Source organism: Trichechus manatus, unplaced genomic scaffold (genome assembly GCF_000243295.1).
Source record: "Trichechus manatus latirostris isolate Lorelei unplaced genomic scaffold, TriManLat1.0 scaffold00004, whole genome shotgun sequence".
NCBI classification, from domain to species: Eukaryota; Metazoa; Chordata; class Mammalia; order Sirenia; family Trichechidae; genus Trichechus; species Trichechus manatus.
Window position 1 is genome coordinate 20,155,233 of NW_004443940.1, and position 20,810 is coordinate 20,176,042.

Consider the following 20,810-nt stretch of genomic DNA (forward strand, 5'->3'; position numbering starts at 1 on the left):
ACGAGTATTTTGACTTTCGTTTTCTTTTGTTTTTGGTCTCTAAACCGGAACTGCGACCCTGTGCTAACACCTGGTAAGGGACTCGGTCTGGCGCCCCTGACCAACCTACCTCCCACCCATGTGCCCTGACTTGGCTGTAACCTCCACACTCCCGAACTCTCCCAGTCCTCTGCGCCCAGCTTCCTAGAACCAAGCGATTCTCTTTAATAAATATACAGAAGGGAAGGTGTGAAGAGGACAGAAGAGCTTCGTAACAACTGAAAACGTAAAAGCGCCATCGTTTGAGGAAAAGAGGAAGGGGAACAGAGGAGAAATATGTTTTGCCTTTGTTTTATATATATGTATATATATGTATACTGTATATATCTTAAAGTTTTGTTTTCTGGGCGCTAAGACTTGAGATAATGATCAGTTCTCAACAGCAACTAAAAAGTTTAAGTGGCCCCTGGAACGGACCCGACTATGTACAGCATTCCCGCCGAAGCGGAATCTCGAGGCAGTCTTGCGCACGGCGGGGCGGCACGCGGACTTGCGCGCGGGAGGCCAGGGGCGCGCTCCCGCGGGCCTTGCCCCCGCGCCCCCCAGCAAGGATGAGGAGGAAACGCCTGGAAACTCTGGCCTGCAGGCGCGGAACGGGGCCCAGGGCAGCTGAAGGGGCGGCAGTCTTCGAGAAACACTTAGTGGTTGTTTGGATTTGTAGTCGTGTGTGGGTGCAGAAACACGCCAAAGGGCAGAAACACGCCATTTAGTGACTCCAAGCGTCCAGAAAAATAAATAAAAGTGTTGGGCTCAAACATCGGGTCAGAACGAAGAGTTTCCGGAGGCTGCAAGTGCATAATAACTGTCCAGAAAAGAATGGAGGATTTAGGGAGTCCGGGGGTGGGGTGGGGTGGGGTGGGGAGGACAGCATACAGCTTCCGCGCATAGAACGGGTGGGCCAAGCCGAAGCACCGGATCCCCCTCCAAGACGTGGGCGGGTTTGCACATCCCCCAAGCAAACGGCACGAAAATGGGGGCGGCAGTGCAGGCAATGGGCATATTTTTAGGGCATGAAAAATCAGTTCTGGAGAAGCCGAGGCAAAGGCGGGCGGTGCAGCAGCAGCAACAGGACAGGGACCACAGAGGGCCCAGGTAGTTGCGTTTCTTCTTTTCCACTCCTGGGCTCACAAGACCTGGAACCGCCACGAGGCTTGGTCCTTATAGTCCAGACAATCGGTCGAGTTGAAGTTGAGTTTCCAGGCCGAAGAAGCAGTGGCGGCGCCAGGCTCCTTGTAATCCAAGCAGTCAGCAGAGTTGAAGGCGAGCCCGGAGCCGCCGTAGCCCTGGTGGTGGTGGTGGTGATGGTGGTGGTGGTGGCCAGATGACTGACTCAGCGGGTGGTGCGCGTGCGGGTGGTGGTGATGGTGGCCTGCCATCGAGGAGGGTGCCATGGGGCTGAGCTGGTGCGGGTGGTGGTGTGAATGCATGGGCGCTAGATACGAGCTGCAGTCCACGCCACCGAAGTAGGAAGAGGAAGGCGCAGGGTAGCCTTGGCTGTAGCTGCCGCCCTGACCGTAGGACATGGGGTAGGAGGCCGCAGCCGAGGCGGCGCCAGCGGCCACCGAGCGCTGCATACACGAGGCGTTGCTAGGCGTGCCCAGTGACTCGGGCACAGACACTGACGCTGGCGCTGAGCCTGGAGAGATGGAGGCGGGGCTCCAGATGGACGAGGCAGCCGGCGTGCTCAGCGACGACGCGGCTGCCACCGCCGGGTTCCCGCCTAGGCCCGCCGCCGCTGCAGCCGCTGGGTTGGCGGAGGCGCTGGACGCGGAGCTAGAGGACGAGGCCGAGCTGGACACAGCGGGTGGCGTGAATTGACCGCTGCTTTCGGAGCCCGAACTCTCCCGCACGGGGGAAGACTTCTTCTTGGCCGGGCGGCTCTTCGTCCCGCTCCCGCTCTGCTGCTGTTGGCGGCATTTGGCGCGGCGGTTCTTGAACCAGACCTGCAGCGGGCCGGGACCGGGAGAACGAGTCAGTAAGGGCGAGGGAGGGGGCTTAGCGGAGATTGCTGCTCCCCCACTCCTTCGACCCACCACCCCGTCCAGGATCTCGCAGCCCTTCCCTACCCGGGCCTCCGCCCTTCCCCGTCTCGGGCCGGCCAGACCCTGCCCCCGTGTTCCTAGCTCCTCCACCCTCCCCCATCCTTCTGCTCAAAGCCCCTCCTCTACCGTCTCCTGGGGAGGGTGACAGACTCCCCCCACACCCCCGCCCTGCGCAATTCTGCCCCAGGGCGGGACGAGTGCGCTGTCCAGCAAGAGGTTCCGCCAAACTGCTGCTGTTGGCTGCTTTCCACAGTCCCATAGGGGCCTGCCGTCCCCCCCCGCCCCCCCCACCAAGGATGCTTGGAGGACCTGACTGCTACGAACAGAGCTCAAGAAACCGGGGAGAAGCACAGAGCAGGCTTCGGAGTGCGGGACAGCTTCACCAAGTCTGGGGCCAGGCCCTTTCCCTAAGTCAGCCCCCTGGAGGCCCCGACTGGGAAGGCGAACATTTTGGGCGGGAGCAGGAGTAGGACCGGGAGGCTAAACAAATGCAGCTCTCGGGGAACTCGGGAAGAAGTCTGGGCGGGATTTCGCTGAGCTCTGGGCTACCAGGTGGGGCACCAAATAGGACGATCACTCATAAAGTTCTCACTCCTCTCGGAGGGCCCTAGCACACGGCATTGCATTTCTGGACCTTTTTTGAGCCTCCAGGGAAAGAAGGCGAGATAAAAAGCCCTTAAGGTGAGTTCTGGGTTAGAATCTGAACAGTATTTTACGGGCCCTTTCATTACGAAAACAGAAATAGCAAAACCGGCAACCGGGTTTTGCGCTGGGCGTCCTCTCTGGGCAGAAGAAGCGTCGGAACAAACGTTCGCCATATCGGGAGCTCACTCCCAGGCAGGGCACCACGCTCCGGTCAAGCTCCGCTCTTCCATTTCCGGGATCCCCCCCCCCCCCCCCCGCCCAACCCCCGTTGCAAGGCTAGAGCGGAGGCAGAATTCAGGCCCTCGAGGAAAATTGCCAAGTCCAGGGGCAATCGAAGAAACTGGGGCAAGTGTCGGACCCCACGGTGCAAATTACGTTCGGGAGCCTCGCTTGTCCTTCAGCAGTCCTTAAAAGGGCTTTGGATACCGAAGGCGCCCGGGGCCAATGGCCCGATCCAGGGCTCTAAGCCTTTTCCTTAATTTTGCCCCCTCTTCCTGGCCTGGGCCCAGCGCTAGGGGGAGTCTGAGAGGGGCTGCCCAGCTTGCAAACCCGCCTCCACCCCGGACCACTCTCCTGGGGATCCGAGAGCCTTTGTCAGCTTGGGCCATACCCGACCAGCCCTGGCGCCCATCCTCTGAGTCTTGAAACCCGCGGCGTGCGCACCTGTACTCTGGACTCGGGCAGGTTGATCTTTAGCGCCACCTCTTCGCGCATGAAGATGTCAGGGTATCGAGTCTTGGCGAAGAGCGCCTCGAGCACGTCCAGCTGCGAGCGCGTGAAGGTAGTGCGCTCCCGCCGCTGCTTCCGCGGAGTGGCTGCGGGGATACGCAGGGACGCCTCGGGTCAGCAGTGGTCACGAGGACCGGAGCGAGAGGAAGCGGGCAGGCCCCTGGCAGTTCCGGAGTCCGGCCGTCGCATAGGAAAGCCGAGCTCCGAGTAAAAACTCTCCAAGGGGGACGAGCCTGATAGGCCACAAGTGGGACAAAGTGCGTGTGTGCGACTGGGAGCCGGTGTCTCCAAGGCTCCAGGGCTGCCCCCTCCCTGTCTCCCAAAGGTTAAAAAAAAAAGGGAGAAAAGTCGGCAATCTCCCTTTCTCCACATCCCCTCCCCCGCCACCCCCCCAACGCTGGCTGGGGGTGGGGGAAGGATGTACAGAAACACGACTTGAAAACACGTTCTCAGAGAATAAATGGGGGTGCAGTAGTGGGAGCTGGAAAAGAAACCCAGGGTTTGGCTCAAGCCGTCGGCTTCAGCCGTGCAAGAGTTGGTACAGGCCACAGGTCCAGGGGACAATTTAACTGGGGAGGGAGAATCACCCTTCCTCAACTCAGCCTGTTCAATTCGCATAAGGGAAGTTAGGCCTTAGGGCCAAGGTCTTTCCGTTAGAGCCTATCGAGACCCCAAATTTCTCATTCATTGCTGGGAAAAAAAGTGATGAGATCCACAAAATAGCCACCCGTGGGAAACGAATCCGTGGGTAAATGCGCCCTGCGCGGGCGGTGGGAGCACAACAGTAAACAGGTTGCCTGCATGGTCAGGCCGGAAGGGTGCAAAGTGGCACGTTTTCGCCCCCCTGGCCCATCTCACCCCCCCATCCCCACCCCCCATGACTCAGTGGTGTGCGTCTGCAGCCAGCTTTGCATTGTAAACAGACTAGGCAGTCGGCTACCTGGGCCTGCTGGGCAACAGACGTGCCTCAGACCCGATCCCCAACGTTTGCAAGGGCTGAGGGGCCGGGAGGGTCGCTGCTCACCGGGATAGCCCACGGAGGGGTGCAGCAGGTCCATGGCCGGCCCGGCTAGGCCCAGCCCATTCATGCCGTATGGGGGTTGTTTGAGGTAAGACATCATGCTAACAGCCGGGTGGAGGCGCCCCGACGGATCCAGGGGGCCGGGGGCCTGGCGCGGTGCGGGCTTCCCACCACGCAGTCCTTCGGGCTCTGTTGCGTCTGGGGGCCCGGCCTATGGAGACACGACACACACAGAAACCATCAATCCGAGCTACCCGGGCTCCCTTGTATTGCCGGAGGCCAGGAGCCTTGGGATGGAGAGGGGGCGCAGGCTGCGGGACTGCACAGGGCTGCGGTCAACTCGGCTCCATAAGGCCTAAGTCCAGAGACCACAGGTTTGTTTTTGAAAAATAAACTTCTCTGGGTCGTCAGTGCTTCTCTTCGGGCTTAGAATAGGCGAAAGATACTCGTATGACGGCGCTGGGAGTGAGCAGAGGTTAAAAGCCGGGCCAGGCTGGGGAGGTCTAAGCGCTTAACACGGGGAAAGCAGGGTCCTAAATCTGAGCAAAATTTTGACTACGGCGGGAGCCAGCCTCATGCTGAACAAGCAAACGATCACTCAGCACCCTGGCTGCGAGCTGCCCAGAGCATGAAGGGTTATTTTGTTTGGTTTCTAATGTTTTGAAAGCGGGAAGAAAAGGTAGAAACTCCTGAGGGCCAAGGTGAACCACTGCGGAGGGCTAACCGCACCTGGTCTCTCCGGAACGCGGAGCGCACCAGGAAGACTTCGTTCCTTCAAATGTTTCCGCAATTGGGGCCAGGCCCCAGCGCCCGCAGCCACCCCTCCAACGACCCCTGTGCCTAGTCGCTGAAAGATCGCTCACCCGGAATCTCACCACACCTTAACTGCAGTTACTGGCCTAGGTCTCCCAGAGGCAGCCAGAAGACGCAAAAGGGGCCACTGTAGAGGTGGCGGTTCCGAGACTCAGCCCGAGGTCGCGGGTGCCTCTTCCGCGTCCTTTGGCCCTTCTTCCGAGGTGCGGGCCGGGCCCTCCTTTTGCAGGGTCCGGGCTGCTGACAATGCGGCCCGGGCTGAGGCTGAAGGGTGACCGACTGGACGCTCCAAAAGACCTCGGGGATTTGGGAGGCTTGGGTGTAGCGGATCCCGTCAGCTCCCCTGCCTATCCTACTCCTGGACCCCGCGGCCCCGGGACCTGGCCGAAACTAAAAAACTAGGCCTCAGAGGCATAGCCCGCGCTGCCGCTGACTGGAAGGTTGAAGCCTCGCTTCTGAAGCGCCCCGAACCCGAGGCGCTACTCTTGAGGGGTAGCGGCGCTACCCCGGAAGGGCGCTGGGAGTGGGACTGGGGCCCAGGGGCCCTGTCGCTTCATCCCGCTTCGCAGGAACTCTCTAAAGCAGGCCTCGCGAGCTGGACTAGGAAGTTCAGGGACAGAAGTTGGAGTAAAGAAGCCATCGCCCCCGTCCTCAGGGACCCACGGCCTGGGTTTGCAGGGAAGGAGAGAAACAGCCTGAGTTCTCGGGCCCAGGAGAACGGGACTCCAGCCACGGCGGCTCTCAGGCTGCAGCAGTGTTTTCAAAGACTTTCTTCAAACTTAGCACTTCAGCTCGCTTACTTCGGAGGAGGCGGGGGAGAGGGGGCAGGCGGAGGCGAGGGACGGTAGCAGCGCTCTGGAGTCCTCCGCGCACCTAGAGGGGCGCCAGGCCGATCCCCCGGCCCCGCCCCCCAGCCCGGGACCGGTGTAAGCCGCGACCCAGCTGAGGAGGGGGAAGCAAGAGCAACCGACGCGCTCCCCGCGTCCCGGGAGGCCCCTGGGCTTTCTCCTTACCTGCCCTCAGCTGCCGCAGCCGCTCACCATCTACCTCGCGCCCTCACAGAGACCCGCCGGGCAGCCAACCTGCAAAACAGACGGCCCAGGAATTACTCCCCGGGACTGGGCGCAGCAGGTCTGGGACCCCCGATTTCTTTCTTTCCCCAGTTTCCCTCTTCCCATCTGTTTCTTCCCTCCCAGTGGCTCTATGTGTGTCCCTCCAAGTTTCATTTTATTGTACAGAGAGACACTTTGTTGGCAAAACCCCACACGCTCCTGGGACACTGGCTTGCCGGGGATCGAGCCGAGGGGCCGCAAGGGAGGAGGGTGAGGGGGTGCGAGGGGCAGAGTTGGGAGGAGGCTCGGCGTTGCCGCTGCACTCCCGGGGCATCGCGCAGGGGGTAGGGGCTGGGGAATTTTTGAGGAAGCACTTTGCAAACTAAATAAATCAAGCGATTTACCTTGTCGGAGTGGCTTGTCTTGCTCGGTTGTTTAGGTGATTGGAAATGTAGCCTGATGAAGATTGATCACCTTTCTACTGCCCTCCCGGGGTATGTGAACGCGAGGCGAGTGCGTAACGGGGCTAGGGCACCAATCGGGGGCCCCGCGCGGGCTGAGTGACAGGACGCCGGGCAATAGCAGCTCGAGCCGAGGGTTACCTCGGCGCGCCCGCGCCCTCCCCCGCCCCCTGCACCCCGCCCTCCCCACCCGCCTGCCCGCCCCGCCCCGGTCGCGCGCTAACTCCGGGGCTTGGCTGGCAAACGCCGCGCAGAGCGAGGCGAGGAAGGCGAGCGGAACGCCGGAGCCCGGGCCGCAGAGGGGCGCGGGTCCCGGGGCCTGGCCGGGTCCCCGCCCCTCTCCCGCCCTTCTCCCGCCCTTGCGGCGCTGCCGAGGGAGTGGCGGCGAGGAGGCGAGGTGCTGGAGAACCGGTTTCTTCGCTCTCTCGCGCGCCCACCGGGCTTGGCGGCTTGGGTGTGGGCGCGGCGACTCAGGGGCCGCGGACTGGAGAAGCGCGGGCCCTTGGCCCCTCTGGCGGCGTCGCGGGCCCCAGCGCCTCCTTCCCAGCGCCGTCACCTGCATGCAGACGCCGCGGGCGGCTCGTGCCGGCGCAGGCAACTTTGCCGAGCGCGGGAGCAATTCCCAGTGCGCAGATCCCTTCTCGGCCCCTCAGGAGTCCTGCGCCGGCGAATGGCATCTGCAGGGGAGACACCGCAACCTGCCTGCTTCTCGACGTGCGCAGTCCCCCGAAGGGTGTTTTTAGATCCTAAACGCTCCTTCTGAAACGTTCCAGGCCAGCGTCCCTTCCCCCTCACACACACACCCTTCTTCTGAATCAAAAGATTTTGATAGGAAACTTTCTCTTTCCCACTCCCTCTCGCTCTTCTTTCCCGTTTTCAGCTACCGGGGACAGTATGGTGGAAAACGTGGCCACAGGCCCTTGTCCTCAATTTCTTTCCCACATGCCGCGGAAGTAGCCTCCGTGAAGCGATCTCCCCGGATTGTTCGTACTGGCGAAGCCCATTTCCCAGTCGAACAAACTTCCAAAACACGTCCACCTTGGTGGACTTTTGAAAGCGGAGAAAAGTGTTTTCGCCCCAGCCTTGAGCTAGTCAGTCCTTTTCAATGGCACCTACTTCTGAATACTAGACACGACTTTACTCCCTTTCGAGGAATTCCTACCCCTTCTTTCTAATCCCCCACCCCAGCAGGCGGAGGGAAAAGTTTGAGCAGGAGTAAGTGTGAGGGCGAGTCAAGGGGCCGACAGGCGCATGGCCGGAGAGCGCTGGCGCGGCCCGGGCGCGGGGTCGGACACCGTCAGCAGCCCGGCCGCTGGGCGAAGAGGAGGAGGAGCAGAAAGGGGCAGCCCACTGAGTGAAAAGGGGCCGTGGCCGCCGCTCATCAAAGTGCTTCCCCCTCCCCCATGCGACACTTTCCTTTGGAGTCCGAATAAAATACGGTAACAGAATATGATGGAGGGCACACTGTTTCCTTAACTGCTTCTCAAAGAACCCGGGAGATCTTCTTAGGACCTTTAATAAGGCTTTGGTCGGTTCTTTTGTTGATCTCTCAAAATCAACTGCTTCTAATTGAAGTTGGAGCTGAAAGCGAGCTAATGTTCAAAGAAAGTGGCCGCCAGACCAACGAAATTACATTTTTTTTGACGATGAGGGAACATCTAATCAAAGGGGCAGAGGAGGAGGGGCGGGAGTTGGGGAATAAGAAGGAGAAAAGGAGGTTTTACAAGATCCTTCTCTGGTTCACAAAAGTCAGCGACACGGGCGCTTCTCTCCAGAACAAAGACACCGCTGCCCATTCACAAAAGAGAGAGAAAGCGAGAGAGAGAAAGAATAAAAGAACGAGGGGAAAGGAAAAACTTGACGAAAAAAAAAAGCTTTAAGGGGAAAAGAAACTGCGCAGAGCTCAGGCGTTGGCCCCGGAGCGGACACACTCAGGCTCGCGCAGGCCCCCGCCGGGAGCGGACCCTGTCGCCGGCTGTTAGCCGCCCGCGTCTCGGAGCCCCTAAGATGGTGCTGAGGCTTAAAGAAAGAAACGAAAGACACCCATGCTCCCAGTTCCGGGGCAAGGCGCCGGCTGGAGCGCACTACTTTTGGGGTAAAAGTGTGCGAGCGTCCTGGAGCGCGCGCCGGAGGCGTCCGCATCCGTAACTCAGAGCAGCCACCCGGCCCAGCGCGCTGTGTCCCCGGGTTGGCCCGCCCGCGCCAGGGTGCGTGCCCTTGCCCCAGTCCCGCGACCTCTCAGCCTCCTCCTCCTCTGGGCCCTGTTTCGCCTACAGCCGCAGCCTCGGTCCAGGACCGGCGCGGCAAGGTGGGGAGGCGGTGCGCGCTGGAATGTGGTGCGCGGTCCCCAGGGCCCGCCGCGCAGGAGTTCGGCGCTCTCGGCTCCAGATGCTGCCACCGGTCTCGGGGAAGTCGGGAGGTATCAAATAGCACGGATTCCTCCCCCCCCCCACCCCCGCCTTAATGAGAGTATTTGTCTAATCCCAAATTGCAGGCGAATTTTCTTAATGCTCAGCCCATAAAACCCCGGGATTAAGAGAAGAAAAAGAGAGACAGAGGGGAGAGGGAGGAGAGTGGAAAAGGAGAGACTGAGATGAAAGTTCCCTGTACGCGGTGCAGAGGACTGAGGCGACCGTCGCTAGGCAAATGTCCAGGTGGGAGACACTAGGCCAGAAGCTGCAACCGTTCCTGCAACGGCCACACCACGGAGAGGGGTAGAGGGACAGCGCCGGCGGAGGGGAAGCGGATCCAGCTCGAGGCCTCCGGGCCGGGAAGGGGGCGAGGAAACTGGGCCCCGGGGCCCGGATCCTGCGCCCAGGTGACCTAAACGCCCGGCCAGGCTCTGGAGGACACTTGGAACAGAGGGAGGGGTTTGGGTCCGGGGCCGAGGGATCCTGGCCAGGGGCGGAAGTTCCGCAGGGGCCCGCGGGCTGTACCGAAGCCCGCCTGCCGCCAACGCTCCTCCTCCGCGGCGACCTCCGGGCCCACAGCCTCTCTTTCCGCAGCGCGGACTTTCGGGTTCCCAGCCCCTCGGCGTGCTGGGTCTGCGCCCGCGGCCCGGAGCTGGTCACCGGTCCGACGCGGCCAAGTCCGGACGAGGCGCCCTGGTTGGGGGCCTGACCCCACAGTCCCGGGGTCCGCGCTCCGCCGCCGCTGCGGGGCGTGCGGGCGCCACTGAGCAGCCCAAATGGAAACCCTCCGAGGCTCGGGACCGGGTCAGGAGGGGCCGGGAGCAGCTCCGCACGTTGGCCCCTCAGTAGGGAATGGTACCCGAATCCGTCGTAAACCGCGTGGGTGACGCTGGCCGCCAAGCCCCAGGCTGCTCGGGTTGGGCGGTTTCCGACTGGCATCCTTCCCTGGGATTAGAGCGGGTTTCTGAAACCTTCCCCCAGAGAGCTGCAGCTCGCTCCGCTCTCCCGCTCAAATAAAATAAGCAAATACCCAATTTCACTTACTTCCGATAACTTTTCAATAACTTTTCTTGAAATCCTTTGCTTGAAGGAATTTTACCGTAGCAAGTTTTTATTGTCATTTTGAAAGACTAGCAATTGGAGACAACTGCATACTTTTCAAACGCAGTTTGTGTGTATATGAATGTTATATGTGTGTATACGGATATATGTCTCTATGTATATGTATATATATACGTGTATATATATATACTTCTTTTTTTTAAGGCTAAATGCTAGTGGACTGTTTTCTTTAAACTCCAGACTTGTTGAACAGCTTTCTTTGTTTGGAACCTCTCTGTAGAAGAGCAAGTGGAAACTACCACAGAATCACCCATTTTTTTCTGTAGCCTGAAACTTCTTGTTAGAAGTTCCCTTTCCCTCATCCCATACACACACACCTGCACACACTACCCCCCACCCCACTTCCCCAAGAATCACCCTCTTCCTTTCCCTTCAGCTCCTACACACTTATTTATCAGAAGACATAGCTGTATGAGTGCAATACTGTAACAATTAAAATAACATGGAAAATTCGTAAGATATCAGCATTTTTCAGTGATGTGAAATCACACATTTCCTCCAGTCTTTAATAAAAGAGATGACCCTTTTTCTGGATGAGAGTTTCCACTGCTTAAGAAAATATGACTAACTGCTATTCAATTTGAATTCGTGTGTCAGCAGGGCCCCTCTGGGATGGTGTAAAGTTATTCAGCTCCAAATACAGCCTGCACTGCGTTCCAGAGGACCATTTTCCAGATGAAAAGTGTTATGGATACACAAACTTCCACTCAAACCAAAGTGTCAAGTTTTCATTGCAAGAAAGTAGCAGCAGTGCTTAAGGTAAGAAAGTTTCTGCTTTTATTGAAAATTTATATATGACTCAGTAATAAATAAACAGATAACCATTTTCACAAAAAAAAAATGACACGCTATGGTAGAGAAGAAAATATTAACTGGGGGATTTACTCACAGTGGCAAGACAGACTTCTAGCAATACAGAATAAATATTAACAGCATTCTTGGGCCAATGTTGAGACCCAATAAAATGTAGGAACTAAGCTAGATGTAATAAATAATTATCCAGAGAAAAAGATGGTGCATTCTCGGATGGTACGACTGTCTTTGTAAACTGATGCATGTCAGTTAGTCCCATCCTCACAGCTCACCTTCAAATCACAGGGCCTGTCTCAGGCTAAAGGTCTGTTAAAGGACTGTCCTCTGAGACAAGCAGAGGAGGGGAACTCTATTACCCTTACAGTGAAATGCAAAACAACTGCAGAAAACCCCACTGGTAAATAGAACACAGTTTAATAAGTAGATTGAGTATGACCTAACTATCAAATTTAGGTAGCAGAGTAAGTGTTACATATGGCAGGGCTGGAAAAAATCATTCGTGACATTTTTCTTATCCCTTCTTACCCCCCTCCCACCATCATTATGCATTAACAACAACAACAGCAACAAAATGTTCTCAAATTTCCCTCCCATCAAAAAATGAGGGAAATAATCAGGGAAACGGTATTCTTCCTTCTTTGAACAGTTTCTTGAACACCTCAAATACCATTCACTCACAAGGTGTCTGTGCAAATCAATTTCACATGATTTCAAGGAAATGCTTAACTCACAAACAAATCCAGAAACAAAGCTATCTTGGAGTTCTGTGTGTTATCTGGAAAGGCAGGGGAGGAAAAGGGGTGGTGTGGTATAGACGTACAATCCAGCCAAACAAAATGTGAAACGTTTTAAATCAACAATGAGTTTGACTTTTTCTGGTCTGGGGACCCAACACACTCAAATGTTGGGAGAGGTTCTGGTCTGGCCCTACTGAAGAACACATTTCTCTTCTTTCTTGGCCATCTTGCCTTTGTTTTGCTCTAGAGTTCGCTCCAAATGCTCGTCTTCTTCTTCGGCCCTGGAAGTCAGACAAACAGGAAACAAAAATTATTTTTCTTCGTGGAAGGCAGAGCAGCGCTACCCCTCACCCCGCATTCGCATTGGAGTTCCAGCGGGAATGGGGAGCTGAGGGCCAGCGGGAGGCTGCCCCTGCCTGCCCAAGACCTCTGCACTCAACTTTACACAAACTTCTTGGCGGCTCGCAAGTGGCCAAGCCTCGACCCCAGATCCCACAGCCCACTCACTGCTTCTCCTGTGCATCCAGGTCCCGGACGAGCGCATCGCGCTTGTTCACCAGGGCCACCAGCTCATCCAGCAGGAGCTGCTCGCGTCGCTTCTGGGCCTCGGTCTTCTGCCAGTCTGCAGGGAACGGAAGGCTTGTTACCCACCAGCAGGGCCTCTGTACACCCGGCCCCTGCCCCCCTTCCCGCCTTTTCCAGTTTTCTTGTATTTCTCGGCAAACCGTCGTAGACAGCCATTAGCTAGTGTGTTCTAGGGAGTTTGGCTGTCGTCGTGAAGATTACACCCCTAAAACCCAACTTCCTAAATATTTCCTGCCGACGGAGATGGCTGCCGCAGGGCTGGAACCTGCAAAAGAGGCCAGGTGTGAGCTGGTGGCCGGCTGGAGGTGCGCACCTGGGTCCAGCCTAAGTGGGGGAGGGAGCCTGAGGCTCAGGAGAGGTTGGCCGAGGCGGGGGAGTTGGTGGTGGGGGAAGTGGGTAAGTCGGGAGACCTGGAGGCGGGAAGCAGAGAGGGCGATAAAATCATTCAGAAAAGGTTAGAGAATCTGCCTGAGAACCTCGCCTCCTCCCCCACCCCCACTCTCACCCAAACAGCCCATTCTTCGCTAATTTCCTCTTCGCTCTATTTTAGCAGTTGGATGTATCTCACACTGGGCGCCATATGCTTCACAATAACTTTAAAAGTAGTGAATCGGCTAATTAGCATTTTTCTTTGAAGTAAAAAATAAATTTGCTCTGCAATATTACACTGCAGCTCTCAATCGCATCACAGCCAGTTTTCTTTTGGAGAGGTTTGCTGGGTGGTTTGAAATCAAAGCACTTTTGCAAAGGAAAAATTACATATTTCTTTTTGAAAGCCCATGTTAAAGGTTGGAAAATCCCGATGGGCAGTGCTTTTTCCATGGGTGCGGGCAGTTTTGGGAAGGTTTTAGGCCCCAATAATGTATTTCCTAATCTTTGCTGGTCTAATAATTTCCTTAAGATGAGCAGCAGCTTCATTTAATAGAAACAGGACCAAATCGAACATTTAAAGCACTTTTGAAACCAAAGCCAAATGCTCTCTGGCCAGACTGTAAGGGCTTGTAGCTGTCAATCAACCCCTAGTCTACCCCGCCTCCCTCATTAGGAAGGTAAACAATGAAAAGAAGAAGTAGATGATGAAGCAGATAGCAGAACGAATGAGGACCTAGAGGGAAACAGGACACCAGCTTTAAAAAAACAACAAAAAACCCCCATAGTCACTGACTCATGCAGTGTCCCTCCTGCCCCCTCCCCCAGCAAAGGCACTTTCCAAAAAACAGAGGAGAGTGCAATCCTTTCGGGTTTCTCTCTTCTCTCTCCATTGCCCTGGGCAATCATGTTAAAACTCACATGGCTGGTGCTTATTCAGATAAACCTAACAATGCACACCACTGGTTACCATGTGAATCTTCACAAACCACACAAGAATGTGCTGGTTCAAATCCCCCCGACCCCCTCCAAAGCAAAATTTATTCAAGACAGCAAACTGCTCAGCGGCTTTATGAAAGCAAATGGTGCTGGAGGGAATTCTATTTTGTATTTACAAATTAAAAATCAGATGCATCATCATGCAGTAAAGGTTAGCATAGCAGCAGAAGAGCAGCAAAACGCTAGAACAATTTATTCAATTTTATCACTATTTGTTTAATTATACGCTCAAATATATATCTACATATAAATAAAGCATGCCATATCTTAACTATCTACAAAACAGCACACAAATAAATGCATTAAATAACTGATCACCATTACATTCTTATAAAGAAGAAATGAAATATTCTAATGCATAGAGATAAGTAAAGAAACTTACTATGGCAAGTTTTTTTCCTCCAGAATTTTAAAAATAATAATAAAAAGCAAAACTGAAGAGAAGCCATATTCCTCACAATTTTATTCTTTAGCTTTAAGTGACAACGAAGTCATGAATGCTAGAAAATTTTTTCTATCTGGTTCTTGTTCTTAATCAATCTCATTCTACAGAGCAGATAAATTAACAGGCTCTTCAGATTGGAAAGATCTTAAAGGTCATCTAGTCTAATTTTGGGTAACTGTAGTTTTACAAATATTCACTCGGAGGAAAATCTGCTACACTTTTAAAAGATCTGTAACTAAATTCTATAATTATTAAAATGATCAGTTTTGATGAATATTAAGCTTTCCATTTCCAACCTCAAGAAGTCATTGTAGTCACAAGCTTTGATTTATAATTCTTTATTTTCAAAATATTGTGATAAGAGCCTTATCAATTTTATCAAATAAATTTTCTCCACTTTGTACTTAAAAAATATAACTCATTTGAAAATTATGATTTTTCCAACATAAATTTTAACCATACGACTAAAAGATGTACCACGTAGCAGTACATACTTTTCCTAATTATTCCTTCTCTGAACTTGACCAATCACTTCTAAGCTTTTAATTAATAATTAGAAATATCAGAATTTCTTTAATATGGAAATAAATGGGAGTTTAACAATATGGATAAAAGAGAACTATTTTACTTTATTAGCCCTTGAACTTTCCAATAATTTTTAATAAACTTTTCCTAGCTAAATAATGACATTTTCTATAACTGTAAGAAAAAAATTTTTAATTAAGAATATTTAGGTAATTTTCATCATTTCAGAGTCAAATTTAACTGTTCTAGCATAAATTTATAGGATTTTTGACAGTAATTCTATCATCACCACATTCATATCTGTGTATGAATTATTAGTCAATTGTACAGGAAATAGCTGTGCAGTGAGTGAATTTTACTCTCACAAAACTATACTTTTTCTTGTATTAGCCTTCTCATAGTGGGAATAAATTATATATATTCACAGACATATATGTGCTAATTTGGAAAATTAAATAAACTATTTTGATTTTTTTTTACAAAAAGAAACATATTACCTTTAAAATTAAGATTCATGTTGTATGTTCAATCCTAAATTTTAAAAACCCCTTTTAAGTAGCTTCACCTAGACGTAGATGTCATGTCATGTTTTAAAAGATGCACGTAAGTTTATGTGTTACCTGTTATGCATTTTAAGAAAGGATTACCTCTAACACTAGTCACAGCTAGCTAGCTACACTGACTTTGGCTTGGACAGACGACAGTGTGGCTTCTGATAAATTTAAAGATTCCAGTGTACTTTTGCTATAAAAGCTATATCCTCTTGCAACAAATAGGATTAAGTTTTGATGCTGCATTTGAGCCAATGTGTTGAAATAAAGAGATCTGTTTATGTCCATCTGCATGGAGGTGTTTTGTTAATTTAAAAAACTCCTTTTTATATATAGGGCCAATTATTCATTCCTTGATTCAGTTTATTTGCTGAAGTTGATAATTACCTTGAAAAAAAGGCAAGAGAAATACCTATAAACACTTTAATAGAAAGGACCTAAAGTTCTTGTAGTAAATCTTCAACCTTGCCACTATAAATAAGCCTAGCACTTTCATGAAAATTAACACTAGTTTTGTAAAGAGCACGTTGGGGGATTGCAGTCAAGTCTTATCTTTAGTTCCAGTCAACTAGCAATCCTGAAAGAGTTTGCATCATCATCAGAGCAGGCCATTTGATAGGATTCTACCTCTGCACCTAATCAATCTATGGAAGGCTGTGGCTGTGCTGTGTAACAAAGCTAAAATAGATCTACAAATGGGGTTTTAGGGGATAAGCTCCTCCACAGGATTACATATTGATTTTAAATATAAAAAGCTTATCATATAAACCATAACTACAAAAATAGTGAACCTATGCATAAATCCTTTTAAAAGAGCACCCACTTCAAACTAAGCCAAGAATAAATTAAGATGTACAAAATTCTAGGGAAGACCCATTTCTTGTGCAGAAAATGAACACACCACTTTCTGAAAGCCCACCCCAATGTGTGCAGAAATGAATTTATCTTTCCTGAGGGGTCATTAAATAATCAGGAACAAAAAAACTATACGAAAAGTATCTAAAAGATGTGTGTTAGCTTGAGGGATCCTACAACTTAGCTCAGCAGAGTGAAACTCCTGCTATGAAAAACACCTCAGGGAAAAAAAAAAAAGGTAAACAGGCCAAGGTGATTATGAATTCTCAGAAGAATGGATGTATTGAATATTATTTTTTGCTCTCAAACCAAGCTGTTAATGTTTTTCTCAATGTGCTATGGCTATTAAAATTCTGTGCTTTTCTCCTGAGGAGCAGGAGTGTTATTTGAGAAAATTTCAGTTTTTTATTACTAAAACCATCTTATGGCTACTAAGTGGAAGGGATGGGAAAAGAAAAGAGGAATGGACTTTAAAACAAAGGAAAGCAAAACAAAACCAACTAGCGTTGCCTATTCATGTGTTTTACTGTGGTGTCTTTAACACTCCAAAAGGCTATTCAACTGCATGCGTAGCCATTCTGAGGGTTGGCTCAGAGGATACTGTCCTCACAGTGCGGATCGTCACGGTGGTGACTGGTGACGGTCGGAACCTCTGTAGCACAGCCTAACTCACGTACTGCCCAGGCCAGCGGGGCAGGCCTCTCCCCAGGAAAGTGCGTTTATCTGTAATCAACAGGCTGCTCCTTTTCCCAAGTCTTTTTTCCCTCAACCAGTAACTGAAACTGGCTGAGAGATGTAAGGCACAGTCACATATGGGACAATGATACTAATTAAAGAGAAAAACAAAACAACAACAAAAACTACAACTGTATTAAAGGTCTTCTAAAAAGAAAAGCATTTTTTCCTCTTCTTCAAAAAATATGACTTTCCACTGGTCTTCCATCGTACAAGAAGATCAGGCAGATACAACATTAGGTCATTTAAAATTGTTAAGTCTGGAATACAAGGATAGGATTGTCGATACGCCTGGGATCTTCTATAACTACCACGGCTCTTCCTTTAAGATCAGTACTTGGTAATACTACTGAACCAAGATCTGCCTTAAAGTCAAATGTATTGTATCAAGCTGTGTTTTAGGGGTGATTTAATTTATTATACATAACAGGGTACCTTAAAAATTTAAATACTCTGGATGTAATATATAATGAATCTATAAAGAAAAGGCTGTATAATGAGTACAGCATTTGCTATACCAACTTTTCAATGGACTATTTAGCTTTCCCATTTCTTTTAAAGATCACACCATGACTACAAAAAGTATATGAAAAGGAAAAACCACATTTAGTATTCTGGTGTACTTTATTTCAATGACAAGTTTCACAGAACTTCATAAACAATTTGGACAAATTTTATAGTCAATGTGGTATACTTCGCGATATCTGGATATCCCCTGAAGGGAATCAGCTATGTGAAGCCTTATAAAGTAAATCTGCTTTCTAAATGAGGAGGGTATAAAAATGTTGTCAGTTATATTCATCAATTGAGATTAGAGATATAAAAGAAATTTTAAAATAAAACTCCTATAAGTGTATGAGACTACAGTATTTAGGTAAATAGCAGGCTTTTTATTTTGATAACAATGTTTATTAAAATATTTCTAAAATATAAGGCTTCACGTGGCTTTCTCTTACAAACCCAAATTTCCAGTTTCAAAACTAATTAGAATTGACTTATTATGGATCAGGGACCTTATCAGGTGAAGAATGAAATTACCATGGACAGTCAATGGGTTAAGAGGTCAATGTAGAATAGGAAAATCAATTTGCATTGATTAGACAAAAGGTCCATTTTATAGAGCCCAAAGGATTAGCTTTTAAGCAGACATCTTTGAACTATAAGACATTTTCAAGTATAAGGAGAACAGCATTATAAAACACCTAAGAATTAAAAAAAATAATTATATGTAGTAAACGTCACAGTTAAGCTAGCTGATGTTTACTGATATTATGAACTATGTTTAAAGATTACTATATAATTCATTTGAAAGCTTTATGAAAAGTGTGAAAGCATTTCATCCACCTCCTGTGTCAATCTTTGAATAACAGGAGCTGTAATCTTAAGAACTATAGTAGATTTGCTGGTGACTTATTTCAGTGTTGACATCAATGAAATATTAAGGTAAAATTTTGAGTCTGAATGTGAAAAATCAAAATGATAAATCTTTTTCAAATCTCCCCAGTCTAAACAACTTTAAATTGCATATAAGTAAAATGCAAATAAATCCTTTAACCCCTTATATTTTCCATTTTATGAAAATTTAAACTTAATAAACCAAAAGTTAAGATAATTTTGTGCTTAACAGCAAATATAATGATTATCTATCTGAACTGGGGTCCTTAAGATTTATATGGCTACTGCTTTCTGCCTTTAAGGCATTATTTGCAATTCCTGTAGGTCCCTACTCAGACAAGACCCTGTGAGACCAGATGTGTATTACACTCTTTAAATCTCTTTGACAACTGACACCTTTCATACCTCACCCCACTTTAGCATTTCTTACCTTCAATGGCTAGCATTGCACGCAATTCCCGGTTCAGCAGCTCATACCGTCGTTCCAAGTCATGTTCTTTTTCCCTAGGCAAGTTGTAAAAGTTCATCAATATGCTAATTACTAAATCATTAAACACTTAAAAGAACCTTTAGGTTACATTGATTTTAGGACTCATAACTGACTTTTCTCTTTAACTTTAAGCTACTCCCAATAAATGATACACAAACCTAAACGCTTCCTCAGGTACAATGTTTACTAGAGCTGTTCTTTTCCTCCTTCAGTTCTGAATTGCACAGAGGTGTATTTTAATCTGCAGAGAAGTGGTCTCATTCTTCAGTGCTTCTTGAATCAAGTGCCAGGTATAAGGCTCTTTTGTAAAATATGTCTCATAATTCAATAAACACTCTTTTGTCCAAAACTTCACGTAAAAAGAATACAAGAAACATTAAAGTACTACCAGTGCAAATTTAATATAGAGACAAAGATCTTAAGTTTTGTGCTTCTTCCTAACTCTCTCATCAAGTTGAGGCGTGGCAGAAGTTACAAAAATAGAGTTTTTCAATAAAATAAAACATGTCAGCCTGCTCATTCCCACACTAGGTGGCATACTATAAGAACACTGTTAGTGAGCAGAATGGAACAAGCATTAAGTCCTATAGTGAATTAAACGCTACAGATGAAGAACGCTTACAGTTGGTCTAGACTCCATTTTATTGTCATTCTTCCAATAGTAAAAAGGTCATCTCTGTTCAAGTCATTAATCTTTTATTCCAGAATTTAGGGTAATATCACCGGAAGAATACAAACCTACTTTTGTCCTTAGGAAGAGTTATTTATTTTTTAACTTACAATTTGGTGTTAAATGAACTTCAGTTTTATTTCTCGTTCCCTCTAACTCTCAATATAAACCACACTTCCTTTTTTGCAAAAGTGGTTTATTTCTTAAACACAAATTTTTTAATATTCCTTGGCCTTCTGTATAATAAACACATTTCATTTTTTTTCAGTGTCTATGACTCCATTTTAAAATTCTTCAATTCAGATAAAAAACTGTATATTATTTTTTATTTTTATATAAAACATACCATAATCTCTAAGGAAAGAAAAAAATTAAGCCTAATAAATACGAAGCCCCAAAGAAAGCAATAACAAAAAGCCTAAGATTCAGCAATATTGTAGGACAAACAAGCACAGTGGTAAGTAAGTACTTACAGAAGAGAGAGCTGGTTCATTCTCCTTATTAAGGCATTTTTTTTATTAACTAACATAAACCATTCCTGCATCATTGCCTCTTCTTCTTCTGTGTTCCTTCCTATAATGCAGGAAGATTTATTTATTATTATATGACATTTACAAGCCAAATAGCAGTTTAGTACAAGTTTTTTTTAACATTAAAAAAAACGTTTTAGCTGCCCCAATAGTACATATTAAACTGTTTATAAAAACATAAGATTAAAGTCCAAGGCCTGAAAAAAGAAATCAGTATTTAAAAACTCATAAGCCAATCTTCCAAAGCTGATATTATTCAGCATGCATATTTCAAAGCCCCTTAACATACCTACAGATCATATTAACACTAAGTACAGTAAAGAAAATGTTCCAACTTTTAAATCCTCCCCAGAGGGCTGACTTGTTATTATGTTTCAATGAGGAACTCACGGCGCTGACAGACGTACGATCACAATAAAACAAATAAAAAAAAACATTAAAAAATCATTATGAGAATTGTAAGACTAGCAGGAAGATCAGAAAAGTCCAGAGATTGTGTGAAAGCTTCCACTTGTAACACCTTGCTTTTTTTATTTTCCTTCCTAAAAGTAAAGGTAGAGAGGTATCCCCCCACTTTTCCAAAGTTTGCTTTACGCCACTTCGCTTTTACGAAAGGCCTATATTAGCACCTGTTTTCGCTAACCGAAAGAATTCTGAAGACGATTTTCGCTTTTACGAAAAAGCACAAAGCGGAAATAGCGTTCAGCGTTTGTTGTGCAGCGTGCACCCCGAGCAGTGAGAGTGGCGTCGCCAAGCTTCTTCCCTGGGAACTACAA

General features: G+C 48.8%; 2 protein-coding genes across 8 annotated transcripts in view; both read right to left on the minus strand.

Moving 5' to 3' along the window:
* Window positions 1–330: 330 nt before the first annotated feature.
* OTX1 (orthodenticle homeobox 1) lies at window positions 331–6,813 on the minus strand. 3 transcript variants are annotated; one of them, XM_004369279.1, is made up of 5 exons: window positions 6,746–6,813; window positions 6,303–6,371; window positions 4,480–4,687; window positions 3,390–3,541; window positions 331–1,982 (listed from the first exon to the last, which is right to left on the minus strand). In XM_004369279.1, exons 3-5 carry the CDS (start codon window positions 4,574–4,576, stop codon window positions 1,164–1,166), a joined length of 1,068 nt encoding a protein of 355 aa, XP_004369336.1. In that variant the 5' UTR covers window positions 4,577–4,687; window positions 6,303–6,371; window positions 6,746–6,813; the 3' UTR covers window positions 331–1,163. The 3 variants fall into 3 exon arrangements, with proteins under 3 accessions (XP_004369336.1, XP_012411657.1, XP_023587967.1); XM_012556203.1 differs by having other exon boundaries at window positions 909–1,982; window positions 3,390–3,656; window positions 6,746–6,812; XM_023732199.1 differs by lacking the exons at window positions 6,303–6,371; window positions 6,746–6,813 and having other exon boundaries at window positions 1,081–1,626; window positions 1,657–1,722; window positions 1,807–1,982; window positions 4,480–4,576.
* Window positions 6,814–10,840: 4,027 nt separating this feature from the next.
* Window positions 10,841–20,810, minus strand: part of EHBP1 (EH domain binding protein 1) — a 378,078-nt gene continuing 368,108 nt past the window's right edge. For all 5 annotated transcript variants that reach the window (XM_023733397.1, XM_004369280.2, XM_004369281.2 and 2 more), the window contains 4 exons: window positions 19,978–20,077; window positions 18,775–18,848; window positions 12,393–12,507; window positions 10,841–12,166 (listed from right to left, as the gene is read on the minus strand). In XM_023733397.1, coding sequence (XP_023589165.1) covers window positions 12,076–12,166; window positions 12,393–12,507; window positions 18,775–18,848; window positions 19,978–20,077 — 380 coding nt within the window. In that variant the 3' untranslated portion in view covers window positions 10,841–12,075. The remainder of the gene's footprint in view (window positions 12,167–12,392; window positions 12,508–18,774; window positions 18,849–19,977; window positions 20,078–20,810) is intronic.